The sequence below is a fragment of the Anabrus simplex genome, chromosome 7 (assembly GCF_040414725.1).
Source record: "Anabrus simplex isolate iqAnaSimp1 chromosome 7, ASM4041472v1, whole genome shotgun sequence".
Classification (NCBI taxonomy): domain Eukaryota; kingdom Metazoa; phylum Arthropoda; class Insecta; order Orthoptera; family Tettigoniidae; genus Anabrus; species Anabrus simplex.
Window position 1 is genome coordinate 97,940,631 of NC_090271.1, and position 21,049 is coordinate 97,961,679.

The following is a 21,049-nucleotide window of genomic DNA, read 5'->3' on the forward strand; positions in this document are numbered from 1 at the left end:
AAAGGGTGGTCTCCTACTGATGCATCGTGTTTGTGAAATAAGTCCATGATACTTAATGTAGAGGTAATCCTAAGTACCCACATTGTAGTTTGCTGGAATGACTGGCATTTTATTTTCACTGGGCACACTTTGAGCCGCATATGTGAGGAAAAAGTACGAGAGGATGGAAAAGGAATTCTAATATGTAACACCATTCCCACAATTTTTTTCTCACCAAGAGCCTCCGAAAGAAGGGAGCTTCCCAGCACTCGGAAACCTTGCAGTCCTAAAAATAAGAAATACACCTTATTTTAATCGACCAGACATTGCAATAACAGGTACAGAAGAGAATGCTCCAATTTTTAACTCGACAATTGGTTCATCAACACCAAGTTGCAGCTTGTCTCATTCAGATATACACACATTTCAGTTTGTAATAGAAATTAAAGAATTACAAACTATACTGATATATTTAAGTCGTAAAGCAAATCTTACTGGCATAAAAATGTTCTTGATGTCCGAAGTGAAGAGCGAAATTTCTGCGATTCCGGTACCTGACTCGTCATGTTATTGAGCACATTCATCATGAGGTACATTGTATTTAGGCTAAAAATGGATTCGAAAAGGAAGAAAAGTAAAACTGTCCTTAGCCAGTGAATCTGTGGCAGCACACGCGTCTATAATTTAAATTGTTTGATAGACTAAGGTGTCCAGAATTATTTTCACCAACTACATATATTAATGTGGAAGACATAAAAATAATGTAGTAAATCAGTGGAAGTATTTTGCAATTTTGTCAAATCACCTGCTAACTTTTGACTGTGTAATTTAAAATGGTATGTACATGCAGGTAATTAATGAACATTGGGCACTCGCTTTTAATACTATAGGGAGAATTTGCCACCTCCAGCAAGTTTAGATACTTCTTTCTTATTGTCATCCCCAACACTTCATAGATTACTGTAAATTTTGCCAGGCTGAGTGGCTCACTGGGTTGAGGCGCTGGCCTTCTGACCTCAACCTGGCAGGTTCGATCCTGGCTCAGTCCGGTAGTATTTGAATGTGCTCAAATATGTCAGCCCCATGTTGGTAGATCTAACGGCACGTAAAGGATCTGCGGGACTAAATTCTGGCACCTTTGAGTCTCCAAAAGCCGTAAAAGTAGTTAGTGGGACATAAAACCAATAGCATTATTATTATTATTATTATGATTATTATTATTATTATTATTATTATTATTATTATTATTATTATTATTATTATTATTATTATTATTTCTGAGCTCTTTGAATAACTTGTGAACTGGCAGTGTCATCTATTGCAAATATATAACTTATGTAGCCTGTAGTAGAATCAGTTGCAAGCTCATGCAATCAGTGTATACGGCATGTTGTCAACCGAATAGAGAACTTTGATGTTATTACATGTGTCTGCTAATGTTGTAAGTTTTCTGTTTTGTTAGGCATTCCATATTTAATAGAAATTATATTTGAGTTTTGGTGTGTTTCTTTTTAATTCATACTTTTCACTTTCTTTGTGTCTAACCTTGCTGTGATACAATCAGCTGTTAGTCATTGGGAGGAATATGGTGGCTGCAGGGTCTTGACCATACTGTGTTAATATGGTCACTGTAGTCAAGCCTCACATTATTATTATTATTATTATTATTATTATTATTATTATTATTATTATTATTATTATTATTATTATTATTATTATTATTATTATTTAGCATTATAATCCAATATTTCGAAAATTCAGTCATATATTATGTTGTATGCATTGTTTCCAGTTTTCCATTATTTGATTTTTTGTGAACACGCATCAGTCTTGTAGATATTGCCTCTTCAATATAGAATACACTTCGTGTTCTCTCCTTTTTGAATGGTTGTATACATTTGCTTTCCTGCCAGTGCTAATGAGTCACCTGGTATTATGTTAATAATTTAGGTGTAGAATTGAGATAACTGCCCTTGGAATTTTATTTTTGCCTCAAGTTAGCATAAATAAATGAAGGTAGGCATTTGAAACTCTAATGTGCATCAGTACCATTTCCTCACCTTACTTATCTTTGACCAGATTAACCCACTTAGTTTGAAGATAGGAATAGAAGAACATCTTAGGGAATTAAACTTTTATGTATTGACTGGTAACATAATCAAAAGTTTAACATGGTAGCTTCCCACTTGCTCGATCTGGCAGTTGATTTCCAGGTCAGCTATATGCAGGGGTTTGCTCGAAGTAGTTCAAACTTATTTCTCTGATTTTCCAATCAAATTACAAAAAATAAACTTGTAAACAGTTTTAACACATATTAAAATAAAATAAATCACACTAATACAGGAAACTGAGCATTTCAGAAATGAAGATACCTTGGACATATTACTATTGGTAAAGCCGAAAAAAATTATTTAACTTTGAAAATAAATATTTAAAAATAAATTATTGTTTCCCATGATAGAAAGATCAGACGTTATTGAGTCTTTCTTCTTTACTCTGAGACCTAAAAGAAAGAACATTTAATTCTGAATAATTTGATCTCAATATGATGTGTGCGCTGCAATTCACTCATGAAGCATGGTACAAAGTTATTTACTGTACACGTAACTGTCATCAATGTCAGGTCCTCGTGGTCCGATGCACGGTGAGCAGCTGTGGCTGTGTCACTTCCCACATAACGGGAATCACTTTCGGCGAAAGGAGGTCATTATTACTGTCTAAATCATCTGAAAATTTAAGGATATCGGCCTCATTCGGCCTTGAATATGGCCTAGCCATTATGATAAAAAGATGATGCAAGCACATGCAACAACAGAGTAATAAAAAGGTGTAAAATTATAATTCGCAAAGTACAACGAACTCACGATATACCAAAGAAACGAAATAAACTCTAAACTAAACTGATTGCAGTATCAAATTGTTGTATTCATAAGCCAACCAAAACAGATCCACGCAATAAAAACTTTGAATAACAACAATATCAGAGTCGACAGATTTCATTTGTCGAAAATAAAAATATTTTGTAGGGCTGTTGGATGTATCTGTAGATTAAAACACAAATTAAATGCTTTAAATTACTTTCACAATCAACTGTTACCATTTAACAGCCACGCAAATGACCAAAATCCTTAAATGGGAATCGGCACCTTGAGCGTTCTCGTCATAACCTCTCACGCCGATAGTGCAAGAGGGTTAAGAGTGGTATGAGGGTTTGGAATTGGAAACATTCAATCTTGGAAACATGTTTGAGAAGGTTTGTTGCTTGAAATCCCACGCTTGACCATTCAACAAGTGTTTTCTGTAATAATTCCTCAATTCCTGCTCTAGGCCACAAGTTATTCTTTACACACTAAGTACTTTTACCATGTTTTCATGTTTGTCCTTGTCTTCTCTTCCTGTTGCTCCCTTTTCCCCTTCTGACCTATCATCATGTTTGTCCTATTATATGTTCCTTTTCGTATTCCTCTCTCTATCTCTTTCTTAGTAAGACACTAAGTACTCTGTTGTCCGTGGTGTCATCAGTTTTTAAAATGAAAAGACTCCTCTTTCTTTTCCATGGGAACTTTTCTTTTCTTGACATGTTGTAATTGTTTTTCAGGAATGGCTACAATCTGTAATATGGGAGCAGAGATTGGAGCTACAACGTCTTTGTTTCCCTACAACAAACGAATGAGTGATTACTTGAAAGCTACTGGTCGAGAAGATATTGCCAAAGAAGCAGATAAATATCAGAAAACTCTGTTTACTGCAGATCCAGGGGCTCCTTATGATCAGGTGAATAACTAAATTTGAGAATCATTTTCTGTATATATGGCATGCTTCCGATATTTTATTGTTCTTGTCCCTTTGTTTAATTTCAGCTTATTGAGTTGGATCTTAGCACGTTGGAACCTCATATTAATGGTCCTTTTACACCCGACTTGGCCCACCCTATATCTAAAGTTGGACAAGCTGCAAAGGAAAAGGGCTGGCCCATCGATATCAGAGTCGGTGAGTGGCTGCTTGTGATGTTTATTTCTAACATATTAATCTTTCATGTTGTGTGTGGAGGAGTTCTTATATCAGTTTTGCAGTTTAGACATAATTATCATTTACTTATGGTTCCTTATCAGGTCTTATTGGTAGCTGCACAAATTCCAGTTATGAAGATATGGGCAGATGTGCTAGTATTGTAAAACAAGCCCTGAAACATGGCCTGAAGGCCAAAATTCCCTTCAATGTTACTCCAGGTTCTGAACAGATCCGTGCCACAATTGAACGTGATGGCATTGTAAGTATTAAACTGAATTGCTGTTTACTCATTGGTTTTGTTTAAAATATAAATGACCATTTTAGGGTTATCCGTACTGTGTAGTGTACCCTCATATATATGACATATTGACACCCTTAGACCATAAATTGTACTTATTGTTAATGTATTTGTTACTGAACATAAATATGACAACTTTTTATATTGTAGGCTCAAACGCTGAGGGACTTTGGTGGAACTGTATTAGCCAATGCATGTGGACCTTGTATTGGTCAGTGGGATCGTAAGGATGTGAAGAAGGGTGAGAAGAATACTATTGTGTCATCATACAATCGTAACTTCACCGGTCGTAATGATGCTAATCCTGCCACCCATGCCTTCGTGACATCACCTGAACTTGTCACAGCCTTGTCAATTGTGGGTACTCTTGACTTTGATCCTACCAGGGATAAGTTGAAGGGTGCTGATGGTAAGTGATGCAGTGTGATCTGTGGTACATATAAATAAATTTCCTGTATTCTGTCTTTGTTTGAATATATTGTAATATTTACTTATTTAGAATGGGTAAAAACTATTGCAGAACAAACCTTTATAATTTCTTTCATAACTGTATCTTAACAATTGGTAACACCGAGCTCAATAGCTGCAGTCGCTTTAGTGCAGCCAGTATCCAGTATTCGGGAGATAGTAGGTTCGAACCCCACTGTCGGCAGCCCTGCAAATAGTTTTCCGTGGTTTCCCATTTTCACACCAGGCAAATGCTGGGGCTGTACCTTAATTAAGGCCACGGCCGCTTCCTTTCCACTCCCAGCCCTTTCCTGTCTCATCGTCGCCATAAGACCTATTTGTGTCGGTGCGACGTAAAGCCATTAGCAGCAAAAAAAAATAATTGGAAACTCCCTGTAGTTAGGGTTGTCTTCACTGTCGTTGAACCAGTTATGCATAAGACATTTAATTCACCTTTAATAATCTGTGGTGCACAGAACAATATTTTGAATACAGGCCTTGTTTTACTAAATTAACTCATAGATTAAGTACTATGGAACCCATGTTTTGCTCTTTTCAGTGAATCAAAATGAATGCAAAATGAAAGGAATTTTGTTTCCCCTCCAAATAATTGTCCTAAATGCTGAAGTAAGACAATTGCATATATGCAGAAACCATGAGGAAGTGAGAACACAGAAGGATGATGATACCTGGTTACATGGAGATTATGTGTAAATAATCGAGCAAGTGGCTGTACAGTTTGGGTCTTGTAGATATCAGCTTGCATTCGGGAGATTAGTTGGTTTGAACCCCACTATCAGCAGCCCTGAAAATGGTATTGCATGGTTTCCCATTTTCACACCAGGCTGTACCTTCATATCTCAAGTTAAAAGTTGTGTTCGTGCGCAATGTTGCTCGAGGCTGACCTCGTACTACTTTTGTGATCTTCAATGTAATACCTGTATCTATCAGTACAGTGTTTGATATATCTTTCAGCACTTCTGTAATAGATACAGTTTAGCCCCAATACAAGACAGCCTCACATATGAGATGACCAAGAATTTTCAGAAGGTATTTAAATGAAAATAATGAAAGTAGTTACAACATATTCAAGCTCTCCTATAACTAAGATAGTTTAATAATCTCAAAGTAAATCTAAGAACAAAAATTTATTTGTATAAAAAATAAGCTGTCCTCCATTGTAGGCAAAGGTTAAGAATGGAACTAGCAGGCATAACAGCTGCAGGCATTCACTGTGCTGCCTGATGCTCTTTTGTAACTCGTTTAGTTACTCATATTACTAATTCTCTCAAAGGGTTAGTTCCTTTGGATGTGTGTGTTTTAATCATCAATAGTTTATTTTGCACGGTATGTGGGGTTGGACTTTGTTTAGATGTATGTATATATTAATCTATTATCATTGGTTTATTGCGAGGCATCTTCATTTAGGATTGTTTACTGTGCCTCAGTTGGTAATGAAATCTTCCTCTGTAGAATCTGGGGAGTGGTGCCATATTGTGTAAATTTCAGCCAATGTCATTGTTATAGAATATGTTGCAGAAATTATGAAATATGGTTATAAAAGTACAGTAGAACCTCATGATAAAATTATGAAAAGTCCTCGCAATATCTGAAAATGCTGGTTCTTCCATTTTTGTAATTCATTTATAGATTATGAGTAGAGACCTACAAAAGATGTTTGGTGTTTTTTTTTTAAAGCGGTATTATTTTTCAAGAAAGGGTGTTATTTTTCAACTTGCCAGAACTTTGTGTTACCTAAAATGTTCAAATACTCATTAATACTATTATCAAAACAAGAAAGAACATGATAAATACTAATATAAAGTAGAACCTCATTAAGATGTTTCTGCAAGGTGCAAGTAAAAAGAACATGTTACGCAAGATATACGAATAAAAACTATCCGATAAGGATATGGAAACACTAGATGCGATGTTTTTCCGACACGGGCATTTTACGACGTGTATCCACAGGTACTATGAAAACTGTATCTACCATTTCTAAAGATGAGAGGAAACTATTAAAATATGTGAAAAACACGAGAGAACAAATTTGAAAACCTTTTCCGCTGGAGCTTATAAAATAACAGTGAACTGAAAGGTGAAAAACACCAAACAAATTTGAAAACTTTTGCATGTTACCTCCCCCCCAACGGCACTTAACGCCCTTGAAAGGGCTTTGGCCTGCCCAGCCCAAAGGCCTGCAGATTACGAGGGGCCGTGTGGTCAGCACGACGCATCCTCTCGGTCGTTATTCTGGGCTTTCGAGACCGGGTTCGCCATCTCACCGTCAGATACCTCCTCAGTTCTAATCACATAGGTTGAGTGGACCTCGTACCAGCCCTCAGGTCGAGAGAAAAATCTCTGATCTGGCCGGGAATCGAACCCGGGACCTCCAGGCGAGAGGCTGGCACGCTATCCCTACACCACGGGGCCGGCGAAAACATATGCATGGGGGCCAATGAAAATGTCAAAGTATTATTGCAGATCACTCTCTTCTAAAACCAGTGTTAGTAGAAGCCTTTTATTTCGGACCAGTGGGTTGTTAAACATTATTTTCTGTTCACACTCTTAAGGCAATGAATTGAAGGTTACACTCTACCATGTGCGACTCCGAGGAATTACTACGGCCGCCATTTTGAATCCAACAATACTTCGACCAGCTTGAGTGATCAAGTTGAAACTTGACATTTGTGACACCTCTGTGCGCTCATAGATGTGGATGCCAGTCTACTTTGTCAGATTTTAATTTTGTCTTCATTAGTAAGGATTTCACGACTTTTTCCTTATCCATAACTAGGCTATTATAAGACAAATGTCCACCTCCATAGCATAACGGTTAGCATTGTTAGCTGCCGTCTTTTGTGGCTCAGGCTCGATTCTCGGTACCACCAGAAATTTAAGAACGGCAGGAGGGCTGGTATGTAGTTAAAATGGTACATGCTGCTCACCTCCAGTGGGGATGTGCCTGAAAAGAGCTGCACCACCTTGGAGCAAGGACATTAGTTTACTTTTTACAAGACAAACATGCACCGCGCTAGTCAACTTAGGGCCATTTTCTCCAAATCGAGTTAAACCTGGTATAAATGAAACCCGTTTAACTTTAGTACCTAGTTTAAAGTTGCGTCCATTTTCTCCACCAATTTCTGACACTCGTTTAGTTTAAACGGGCGAGCTGTCGTTGGCGCTAACGTTGGCTGCACTGAAGGAATAGTCGAAGGCATGGTCGATTGGAATTGGCCAATCAGAGCCAAGTAATTCAATGACCGACATTTTTGTAATAATATCAGCTGTTTGTGGCGAATTAATGCTATCGTACGTAGTGAATAAAGAACAAATTCGGCGGGATATTAGCTTTACTGATAAATAAATTGTTTACATTTGTGCGAAGTGTTGTATCATATAATTCTACCTATTGCTGTCTACAGTTTATCGGAACGCACTTTTATTTCTTATTTTTCTCTGTCATGTTTTACCATAAACAAGTACCGTGGGCCTAATACGTGTCTTTTGATGTCTGTATTGTCTTACGGAACACACGGGAACGTTGAAATATTAAAATCCTGGTCTTTCAGCAATAGGCCTACGGTATTCCTTTCCTCAGAAAATCAACATTTATGTGAATTTCAAGTAAAATTCCAAGCATGCTCGGGATCTATCTCCTATCAAAATCCATCGCCCTCGGCCGGGATCAATCTCACAAACCTTGGATCCAGCAGACAGACCACTGAGGATGTATAATTTGGAGATGTATTACTTGATTCCATATTCGTTTATAACATAACCAAGTTCGCGATATGTCGTACTGTATGCATAATACTCTTCTCCCTATAGCATTAATATTTCTATTGCTGGTATGCTGGCAATAGACACGATGAAACATTCTTAACTATAATCTATTCTATTACAAGTTTACTAGCAAGCATGAAATACTTTATTGTTTTTCTGATCCTATAAATATATAATCTAGCGATTAGAAATTGCATACCACCGCCTCTCCTACCGTGCCGGTCAACATTCTGATGGTAAAAATATTTTCGACAAATTAGATTCGAACCGCCTTGTCACGGATCCGGACGATGCTGACTTCCCGCTTTAGCGACCACAGCCACCAGGTACCGCATGAAGAGCGGACGTATTACACGACTTAAGTAGGAATATTTTTTATGCTTCACATTACAGTATTCATACCACGAACAGTATTTTACAGTATATAATATTATAAGGAGACTGCAATTTAAGGTCTGTGGTCCCCGTTGTTAATGAACAAAAAGGCCTGCTGCATCAAAGCAACCAGAATCATTGCTTCTAGCGAAATAGCATTATTTGTACAATATAACTATTTATAATAGTTTATTTAAATCCGCCTTGATCAATACACTCATTAAATGAAAGAAACATTATTTATTAAACCATACATGTTTCGGGAAATCTCAACCATTCTCTTCATCAGTGGTTAGATCAAAGAATAACATAATGACACAATCTTTTGTTTTACAATTTGAAGGAGTATTGTGTCCCAATACATCATGTCAAAGAGTAAAGAGAACTTACGAAATATTATAAAAATGATCAATACATACAATTTTGGTTGAACCACTGATGAAGGGAATGGTTGAGATTTCCCGAAACATGTATGGTTTAATAAATAATGTTTCTTTCATTTAATGAGTGTATTGATCAAGGCGGATTTAAATAAACTATTATAAATAGTTATATTGTACATTTAGACCAGTCAATACGGACCAAACACAATATTAACCTATCATGGTTAAGTTTATTAATAGCATTATTTCATGCAGTTGACGTTTTAAATGAATCCTTCTTCGATACTAGACAATCCTTGCTGTTCGCTTATGAATTATAAATCCATCAAAGAACTCCGTTACATCCGATTTTCCAAGATTGTAAACTTCTGTTGGAACGCGGCTTCTTAACCTCTCTTGCACATCAAGATTATTTCCTATTTAACCAAAGACTTCAATAAATTCTCCCATTTTTCTAATGCTAATACTAGGTTATAATTTTAGTACGTTTTTCATTAAAGTGCTGCAGTACTGGTAGTCAAAACTAACCCTTCTATTAGGAAAATCACAGATACGTTAATAAAATGTCAAGAAAGTTGAATATAAACAGCAGTTTAAACCAACAATATAGAAGGTTTAACTCTGAGCCAGGTTTAAACTTGATACAAAGTTTAAACCAATATGGGGAAAATGAATGTCAGTTTAAACTCAGACTTAAACCAGATTATAATAAACCTAGTTTAAACTCATTTGGGGAAAACGGCCCTTAAAATGATTATGTTCCTAATCCAGATTTAGGCTACCACACAACAAATACTCTCTATACTTCACTGTACCACTCAACACAAAATAAATTTATAACTTCTGAATTTAATGCAAAATACTGTTCATGCACAAACAGGCTCACTGTGTTATTCAGCAATCTCGCTGCTAACCGGCAAGCAAATCAACATTCCTAAGGCTAACAACTTGTTTCCCAAAAGTGCAACTCGCCCTGTATAGTTCAGGGATTCAAGGCCTTTTCCCGTACTCGTGCAACTGTGGTGTTGGCTCTTACTAGAGTTGGAAATTATGTTTGTTTCACAAGGGATGACAAATAAAATTTTCAGGGCTAGAAAAACTGATCGTACTAAGTGGTAATAAATAAAATTTGTGATGCGATATTTTTATATAGATTTAATACGATGAGGATTGGAACTTCAAATTTATGACGTTCTAAGTGGGAAAGCATGTTAAGGAGGAACGCACTGATGAGGTTTTTCACTGTATTGAAGTTATTTTACACAGTCATATAAACCTTGTCATTGCAACCAAGTAGTTGTCCTGTAGTTAGTCACAGCTCTATGGTATTGAGTCTATATTGGTACACACAGTAACCACACTGTTTGAATGCAAACTGTGGGCCTAATTTTTTTAGAATGTCTGCACAAGAATCTGAACACACAGTTACTACTTTCTGTTTCAAATGAATAAATCTGTACTAATTTTTTCTACACTCAAATACAGATTCTTAATTTTTGTCAGTTTTGCTATCAATTTAGGATTGATTTCTTCCAGTGCTTCTGTAGTGGGTTCAAACAAAGATGTGTCTTTAAATCTTGCTCTGCTAATTTCGAAAGAAATTAGAGAACTGATATTCAGAAGTCCTCGAAGCAGCCTAATGATATGTCAATAATGCTGCTGCTGCTGCTGCTTTTGATTGTATTAGATATAGATGTTGAAACACACTGCTCGAAGGCTGGTTGGATCCTCAGCAGCTCTGCCATCAGTTGTCATTGACAGCCGAAGTGTCACTGCAGAGGAGCACTAGGGAAATAAGCAGGGTAGTTTTCCCATTCCTTGCCGAGCCCAGCAATGCTGTCGCCTATCCGTCTGCCAAGTCCACTGAAATGCTTGCACCTGCCTGACCCTATGATTGATATTTGCACATCATAACAGGGATTGGCTGCATAAGGAATGATATTATTATTATCATTCATACCTCAGTCACTTCAATATTGTCAAAGTCAAGGACGGGACTGGGATTAGGTCGTTGAAAGTAACAAATTTGTTCTAGCCCGTTTTACCAGCTTTGGTGATGAAAGCAGCTTGTGTGTTCAAACTATACACCATTTCATATGTTGTTTTCTGAGAGTTTTGGTATGTGAAATGGGAAAACTTGAACAGTCCAATTTTATCATATTTACTAACTGCTGTCTGTGATCCATGATGCAGACTCCTGCAGCCAGACCCACCGCGCAGCACTTCGAACCCACGGGCTCCTGCAGCCCAGCCCATGCAGTGCCTTTCTCTTTCTGACGCGGCAGCGTACTGGCCCACAGCACTGGGCTCATACGGCCCACCGCAGTCCACCGCACTGGGCGGGCTCCGTGGAATGACCTCGAGTAGTTCTCCACCATAACATGTGCGCTGTGCACAACGAAACGTTCACGTCACACTACTATTCGGATCATTCACTTTATGAATTCCGTACGCATTTTGAAATTAAACGGTAGATATTTCTCCTGCACTATAATCATATTCATAATAATAATAATAATAATAATAATAATAATAATAATTGAAAACAAACAGAAACTTTATTATAAACTAATATTCGTTTGCAATTGACATCAAATTAACTGAAAATGAATCTAAATAACACGAAGCATATTCATAGGACTTCATTCGCGTTTACCTCAAAATAAAATATATACAGAAATGACGTGCAATTTGCCAACAACAAAAACAATCCTGAACATAGCTTTTACTTAGTGTCAGTAGTTTATTGGTCATTGTTAATGTGGTGGAATGGAATTGCTGTGAATGAAAAGAAGAGCATTGTCGTGCGTTGATAATGAAGCCCGCTGAACTGCAATTTATCTGTGAAGCTGAACATGATGCTTGCATACATATTACTTTCTTAGTGATCTGGTGAAATTTTGGATAGTTTTGTCCATTTGTTCTCCAATGGGATGCTATATCTATCTTCCTGCATTCAACAATTTTGCTTTAAATATCTTTCCAGCTCATCTGTTGGAATAGGAGCATCATGAACGTCAGTCCACGAAGAAAATTTCATTACTTTGGCAGGTTGTGGCATAGTCGTGGAGTCTGATGAAATGGCGTATGGCTTTTAATGCCGGGAGTAACCGAGGACATGTTCGGCTCGCCAGATGCAGGTCTTTTGATTTGACTCCTGTAGGCGACCTGCGCATCGTGATGAGGATGAAATGACGATGAAGATGACACATGCACCCAGCCCCCGTGCCAGCGAAATTAACCAATTAAGGTTAAAATTCCTGACCCTGCCGGGAATCGAACCCGGGACCCCTGTGACCAAAGGCCAGCACGCTAACCATTTAGCCATGGAGCCGGACACGGAAACATTAGAATGCTCGTCGTTCAAGCACACCTCGTTCATCGTAAGTTTTTTATCTAATCATAAAAAAGACAAAAATCAGTCCGACTCCTTTAATCTACACTAATTTAATAGAGACGGCGAATTTTGTTAGTTTGTGTATATCTGGAGGGTAATCTCAGAAACTACTGGACCGATTCTAAAAATCCTTTTACTAATGTAAATATACATTATCCCTGAGGGACATGGGCTGTATTTTATTTTCAAAACAATTCGAGGTGGGGGCGACAGGGAAGGCATAAAAATAATAGGCTAATATAGGCGAAATATCGAATTTGTCGTGCAAGGACAACACTAAGCTCATTTTAAGCCCCTTGACCTAAAGAACAAATCTCGGTAAGCCCTATGGGCCCGAAAACTATGTTTTACGGCCCTGAAACCGACCGTTATGGAGATATTGGCACCACACTACCCCTGCTCTCGGAATCGGATAAGGAAATGGACTGCCGTAACCATGGCAACGCCAGCTCCAGGGTTCTACAGCGGCGCGATAATATGTGTACGTTTGGGCATAGCTGCCAACCAAAATTTGTATACATAATCCCTGAGCATATCTACAATATATCTCCAAAAATTAACATGTTTCAGATGTGAAGTGGTATTTATAATCTCTTTTAAAAATAAAGACACATGTCTCTCTTTTTTGTTTTTGGAAAATCCACGTAGGACGGGGTGGAGGAAGGGCTGATAAAGGGTTTGAATTCTTTTTATGCGGATACTTATATCTCAGAACCTGAAGATGTTACAGATGTGGAAATACATATTTGTAATCTCCTCTAAAAATAAAGAAACGTGGTTTTTGTACTTGAGAAAAGACGTTCTCACGTGTACAGTTCTATGTCGTATGGTCATCTCAGCCCCAAAAGGCAATACGACAAACTTTGTTTACAAAGAGTTTCTGGGGTAAATGAAACTCAATTTTTCAGTGAGGTTTTATACTTCAGGGATTTTCAGATAATGTCTTAGTACAGTACCGAGGAACGATTTCGAAATCCACGCGAGAAGCCGCGAGTAACTGCTAGTGTGTAGATAAAGTTTACCGCAGATCGTACAGCACACAAAATTAACGTCTTTCCCATCACCGTCAATTACAGGCTTGAATACCAACCAAATACGACTTTTAAGTTTAGGATCCGGTTCAGAAATCTTGTATTGTGCAGTTTTTAGTTCGTTTGTTGCTTCTTTTTTTACTTCACGATTTTTTGCCACGGTTTCTTTTCTTTTGGAATTACAGTTCACATTCGTTTCCGATAACAGGATAGACGGAGAAGTCAAACTGAAAACCACAGCAAATTTGATCGGCTCCACTCGACCGTATTGCAACGCACTCCGGTGACACGCTGTACACTGTACACATTGAAGCAGTCAGCCCATAGAACTTACCACAGCGCTGTCCTTGGCACACCGCGTACGAATGACAGAGCACTGGCCCAGACCGGCCCGTGCGATGACATCACGGGCTTCATTTGTTCGAGCCTTTCAAAGCCCATTGCAGTGTACTGCTGAAGCAGCTCATGGGCTGGGCCTCGCTGCAGGACTCTGCCATGATGAACACAGCTTTGCAAAACAGCACTTCAGCTTGTGAGAGCCAAAGTGGGAAAGTTTACTATTCCCTGTATCTCTCATCTCATTGGTCATACAAAAAAGTCTTTCTATAAAATACAAAGTGAATTCCACAGACTTTGTAGGTTATGATCTTCATTTCCGTGTTGACGTTTAACCAATAATGTAGAGTTTAAGGGATGTTCCACCATTCAACACATTGCAATGTGTTGAATGGTGGAACATCCCTCAAACTCTACATTCCACACATTTGGAAAAAATTTGACATTTCTCACCTCAACGATGTGTGGCTCTTTCACCCACTTTTTTATTGTAAGTTCCTCGCTCTCGGTGTGCTTGGTTCGAGAGTCCCTTCTCTTACTAGATGCAGTTTCATTACATTAATGGCAGAGAACTGTTCTGTCATCACTAACTAACAACCCTCTCATCTTACATTGTTGCATGTGTTCTTTCGCACTAAGATGTTTGAACATTGCTAAAGAAAATTTTAATTTGCGACTAGACAAAAATATGGAACTGAATACTTCCATTCATTATGTTTAACCACGTAACACCGAGAATGTAAGTCCTAATCTTAGTTAAATGGACTCTACTCATTGCATTGAAGTATAAATAAAGCATTACTTACTTTCAGGTCAACGACAATAAAAACAGGCAATATCCAGAATCCATCAGAACTATCTGGTTAGTGTTCTCATTTAAAATGGTATTTTCATTTCAAAATGTTTGCAAAATATTTCTGAAGCTCACATAATATATAAAAATCTCTCTTGTCCAGCTCCCATTGTGTTGGGATGTTTATAGCACCTTTTCCTCTATCCAGCCACCGTTGTTCCTTCTTAACTGTGTTCCTTCCAGGTTTCTGCTAATTATATTCTGAGTCTTCCTCTTGCCGTCCCCCTTCTGTTTGGGTCTCCATCATCCGCTTCAGCATCCTTCCCACTTCCACCCTCTTGACATGTCCAAATAATCTTAAGTTTATCCATCTCCATTCTGTCAGCCTGCGTCAAGTGTATATGGTATGACACCGTGGTTAGCTAGTTTAAGTCCCATTGGTCGAAAAAAAATTCACATAGGAGAATATTGGCCAGCAGGGTAAGAGAGGTAGTGGTATACAGTTTTTAATCATTAGATTACATTCCGAAAGCCTGGATTGAATTCGACCTCTCCTCAGTGTTCGTATGGAGTGAGGGCATATGACTATGGCGATTTGTCTGTCGTATGGAGACGTAAAGCTTTGAACAGGCCCCTTGGTGTTCTTGACAGGAGTAGGCTACATGCCAACACCAGATTTCAGTCTCCCTACCTCATCATCATCCCACATTCAGACGCGCATGTCGCTTATGGATGTCAAATAGAAAGATCTGCACCAGGGGTGCCGAACATATTCTTGAACACTCCCCGACACTAAAAGCCATACAATAAATAAATAAATACTTTATACTAATAATTCTTTGAATAAATTTATGCTTCAGATATCAATCCTCTTGCAAGAAAAATTTTGATCTGAACATTTAGCATTGTAAAAAAAAAATTTTAAAAATTTAAAAAAGGAATGTGTGCAATTATCAAGTGAAGCATATTTTCTTATCAACCTTGTTTTGGAAATGTTGTATGTTCATATATTATTGACTTACTATATGTTAACCTGTCATTAGTTACCCTTATCAATAATACTATATATTTTGTTTTTCTCATGATGATAAGGATTCCGTATTTGGTCTCTGTGGATACTATATATTTTGTTTTTCTCATGATGATAAGGATTCCGTATTTGGTCTCTGTGGAACATTGTATTGCTTTCCTTGCGAATTAATTTATGATTTTGTAATGCGAGGCATCATTTGCTCTTACAGTAATTCTCTTAATTCAATGACTGGGTTGTGATTAGAATTCACCTTGAAGGAAATTTTCTTGGAAAATATTCCTTTATTCAATTAATTTGTGGCAGATTAATTTAAAAATCCATAGTCTGGGGAAGTAGATGAATATTGTTACTTGGGTAGTAAAATAACTAACGATGGCAGAAGTAAGGAGGACATAAAATGCAGACTAGCACAAGCAAGGAAGAGCTTTCTTAAGAAAAGAAATTTGCTCACTTCAAACATTGATATCGGAATTAGAAAGATGTTTTTGAAGACTTTCGTGTGGAGCGTGGCATTGTATGGAAGTGAAACATGGACGATAACTAGCTCGGAAAGAAAGAGAATAGAAGCTTTTGAAATGTGGTGTTACAGAAGAATGCTGAAGGTGAGATGGATAGATCGAATCACGAATGAAGAGATACTGAATCGAATTGGTGAGAGAAGATCGATTTGGCTAAATTTGATTAGAAGAAGAGATAGAATGATAGGACACATCTTAAGACACCCAGGACTTGTTCAGTTAGTTTTTGAAGGAAGTGTAGGTGGTAAGAACGGTAGGGGTAGACCAAGGTATGAATATGACAAGCAGATTAGAGCAGATGTAGGATGCAATAGTTACATAGAAATGAAAAGGTTAGCTCAGGATAGGGTGGCATGGAGAGCTGCATCAAACCAGTCTATGGACTGATGACTCAACAAGAAGTCTATTTATTAGTGGACTTTACTTTAATGAATGATGGGAAGTGAAATTGGATAAGTAGGTGGTCTATGAATAGGAAATGTCCCGACATTTGCCTGGAAGTGAAAAATGGGAAACCACAGAAAACCATTCTCAGGATACCGTTTGTATATTGGAGGGCAGCTGTGATGAAGCCACCTGCCCATGATTGGCATAAATACCTCCAAAATTTGGAAGAAAAATGAACTGGAAAATATGTGAGTAAATACGTCTATGAAATGGAGGATATACTGCAATATCTTTATATCACCTGTGTTCTTAGATTTACTTCAAGGCTTATTAAATTATCTTACTTATAATAGATCTTGAAAATGTTATAAATACAATTTTTGTTTTCCCCCTTGTAAATACCTTCCAAAATTTCAAGATAATCTAATATGCAAGGCCATCTTATGTTTGACCAGTATGATATGATCCTTTTAATGATCCACCTAAGCAACAGTAATACCTCTGTAGCTTGATCATTTATACAGGGTGTCTCAAACCTGTTGGGTGAAATTGAAACAGGTGATAGTGGGTCCACAACCAATTGTATTGAGATAGTGAACCATTGGTCGGAAATGCATATTTAGTGTGTAATGGACATATGCAGTGTACACCATATAATAACGTTGCTCATAGTAATTGTCAAAGTGACAACCATCAGTCTTGATGCATACGGCGAATGAAGTTCTGCTGCACTCTCTCAAAGATCCCTAGTGTCTGTTCTACCAGAAGACGGGCAGCTTGGAACCTAGCAAGCAGGTCTTCATTTCTACGGGGGGTAACCCCAGAAGAAAAAGTTCAGAGGTGTGAGATACGGCGATCGCGCTGGCCATGGAACAGGTCCTCCCCTTCCAATCCAGCGATGAGAGTACCTGTTGTTCAGGTCCTCATGGACATTAACATCAAAGTGGGGTGGTGCACCGTTGTGTTGAAACCACATCCTTTCGCAGACAACAAGGAGTACAGTCGTCAGGAACTGTGGCAGCATATCTTGCAGGAACACCAGGTAACATGGACCAGTCAAACTGGGAGGCAGCAAATAAGGTCCTATTAAGTGATCTTGGACAATGCCCGCTCATGCGATGACTCAGAATGGTTGCTGGTGGCCAGTGATGCAGGTGGCGTGTTGATTGTCCTCACTCCAGACATGGCTGTAGCGGCTGTTGAAAACGCCATCGTGGGTGAATGAGGCCTTATCCGTAAACAATACAAATTATACAAAGATCAGCACTACAGCACTGCGGTGGATAATCCATTGACAGAAGTGAATGTGGGGCTCAAAATCCGTTGGTCCCAGTGCTTGCGCACGTTCTTTATGATAGGAGTATAATACCTGTTCCTCCAGTACTCTCCACACTGTACCCTTCAAAGTGTGTGTTGACAGGTGCTTATAGCTGGGTTGTTGGCCATACGATCCAGCACCATCTTCTCAAAGTCTGGTGTACGGACATGTCTTTGGTGGGAACTTGGACCAGTTCTCTGTGGCGTGAACAATCCCATCTCTTGTAAGTTGGTATCCACGGAGATAAATTTCTTCCAATTAGGATGACGCCTGTTGAAAAAGCTTTCTGTGTACATTTGCACTGCTTTACAGGCACTTCCTGCTGCACCATAGCATTAAATGCACATCTGCCAACTCTCATGCCGAGTAACGCTCCATCTTTGACTATGCGTTATGCACTGTACACAGTAACACACCTCACCATGGACACATCACAAGCTGTCTGATTCAATGGGCAACTGACACCAGGAATATTGGTGTGTGTGCGGCACAGGTTAATGTGTCAGTGGGATGCATGTGGTCGTCACATGACACGTGCTATGAGCTAAGTTGTGTACAGTACGTCTGTTCGGTGGTCAGGGTTGTACACTGTTTATCACCCACTGCCTCTTCCATTGTAGACAGACTCCTGGGATCTTTGTGAGAATGCGGCAGAACTGCTTGTGCCGTTGCAATACACGCATTGTGACTGGCGGTCGTAACTTTGAACAATTACTGTGAGGTATGTTGTTACGCTGTGTATGTCCATAATACAGTAAATATGCATTTCCGACTATTGGTTCCCTATCTCAGTATAATCGGTTGTGGACCCACTATCATCTGTTTCAATTTGACCCGAAAGGTTTGAGACGCCCTGTATAATTGCCTACTTTCAGGAGTGGAATAACACCTTGTGCCAATCTCTTGAATCTTTCTTAATTTCCAGATCATCTTAACCTGCAGTACATGTTCTCCATTGCATTATTTTATCACTACTAATTTTCTGAATCAACAGCTAATTAGAATGACTTGGGACAGAAATTCAGGTACCGTAATGATTTGCCAACCTCTGTTATGAGACAGCACACTAAAATGTTATGCTTCCAGGCTTATTCCACATCATCCCGCATCTACTTCAGTAATCTGGTATTTATTACATTTTGTCCTGTCCCCTATTTCTAAACATCCTTCTGTTACCATCTACATCATCCGTCTAATTGCCACTCCAGTTGTTGAATCCTTTTTCTTTCTATTACAATCTGTTTTGAGTCCTTTGTTGCTTGTCTGTAGAGCTTTTCTTCTCACACTCATAAACAAACAACTTGGTATTTATACTACTGCAGCCTGTGTCCCACATCACACACACTGAAAGATCTGTTGAAAGTAAATCCTGAGGCCATCAGCGTCACCGAGTACTCTGCTGAAGTTGTTAATTATTTATTATTTAATTAGTAAGTTATGTAATTTAGTGTCTTATTTTAAATTAGTTGTTTTCCTCCACAAGATGTTGTCTTTTGTTCATTGTCATATTTTTTACTCAAATAAACCATCTCAGTTGTTGAAATGTTTCCTGTCGATGAGGGGTAGGTAACATTTCACCAGCAGACTCTGAGATGTAACTCATGTTGGACCGTCGGTGATCCATTATTATACTACCCTCTCTTCAACTGACATCTAGCAGACAAATACAGTTAACCCGCCAAAGAATGTAAAATCTGGCATGCAAATCATCTGGAACACCTTTCATTTGGTAAAAAAAAAATTGGCAGGACAATTAAAATATATATATATATATATATATATATAATGATTATGATGAGATAAAATGTTCATACTTATTGGGTTAAAATTTCCAGCAAGTCAATGTCCAAGTTAATGAATAAAATCGGCATAAGGGGTCTTCTTTTTAGGCTGGAGAAGTATATACTTGTTGAGTCTTGAAGATAAGAATATAAAAAAATTTCCAACGTATGATTGTCGGGGGAACTCTTGAGAACAACTATAGTTGAAGTTAGAAGAATCTGAAGGAGAATACTTTGTAAGAATGTTGGTGAGGTGTATAAGGATATATAAAATTGTTTACCTCATAGTCTGTTGTGTTGTGTATAGCATCCTCCCTTATGCTGTGACGACAACTGTGCGTAAGGAGCTTGTGGTAGGCGAGGAGGAGCAGAAGGAGAAGTAGGGGGAGCAGGGAAGCAAGGGAAATGCTGTATGGGGTGGAGCTAACTGAGAGGATGCGTTGTAATAGGCGAGGGGAAGCGGAATGAGAAGTAGTGGGAATGCTGTGTTGGGTGGAGCTAACTGAGAGTAGTAGTCTTGGATGTTTTTTGGGATCCTGTCTGATGGCTTTTCTAGATAAATCCAATTTGGTAACCTTTTCTAACAAGATATTGATGGCTAGGGTTTTGTTTCTGATCAATCTGAATATAAATATTTTCCAAAATATTCTTTAATTTACCTTTGTTTAACGTTTGCAGAATGGTAGTATTTTTCTATTGTCGTAAAATTGTTTATGTTCAGTCATATATAGACTCATGGCCAAGTATTTCCTATGTTTCTTAGCATTAATATGTTCCTGGTATCTTACTAAGAAGTTGCGCCCTGTTTTCCCAATGTATGAATTGGCACAATTTGAACACTTAAGATTCTATATCCCCGAATTTCAATATCTGTTATTACTTGCAATGCTTTGGTAATTAAAGATTACAAGTAACAACTCTCATTAAACGTTTAAACGTTGATTATTATTATTGGTACGAAAAGCAATTTTGAAATTAAGTCTCTTAAAAATATTAGTAATCGGGAAAAAATGTTCCCATTATTATAAGTGAAAGTGGCAAAGTCTTTCTTTTTATGCTCTTTTATCAGCTGCGTTTGAGGTTTATTCTTAATTTTATTTATTAATCTATGTAGTGTTTTGTGTATCCGCTGCTTATCGTTATTTTGTAAATTAGATCATTTTTTTTTTTTTGGAA

The 21,049-nt window shown here is 38.0% G+C and overlaps 1 protein-coding gene across 1 annotated transcript in view; it reads left to right on the forward strand.

Annotated features, from left to right (window-relative positions):
* Window positions 1–21,049, forward strand: part of LOC136877293 (aconitate hydratase, mitochondrial) — a 225,399-nt gene that overhangs the window by 105,211 nt on the left and 99,139 nt on the right. Inside the window, exons 7-10 of the mRNA XM_067151224.2 lie at window positions 3,578–3,753; window positions 3,840–3,969; window positions 4,092–4,249; window positions 4,439–4,697. Coding sequence (XP_067007325.1) covers window positions 3,578–3,753; window positions 3,840–3,969; window positions 4,092–4,249; window positions 4,439–4,697 — 723 coding nt within the window. The remainder of the gene's footprint in view (window positions 1–3,577; window positions 3,754–3,839; window positions 3,970–4,091; window positions 4,250–4,438; window positions 4,698–21,049) is intronic.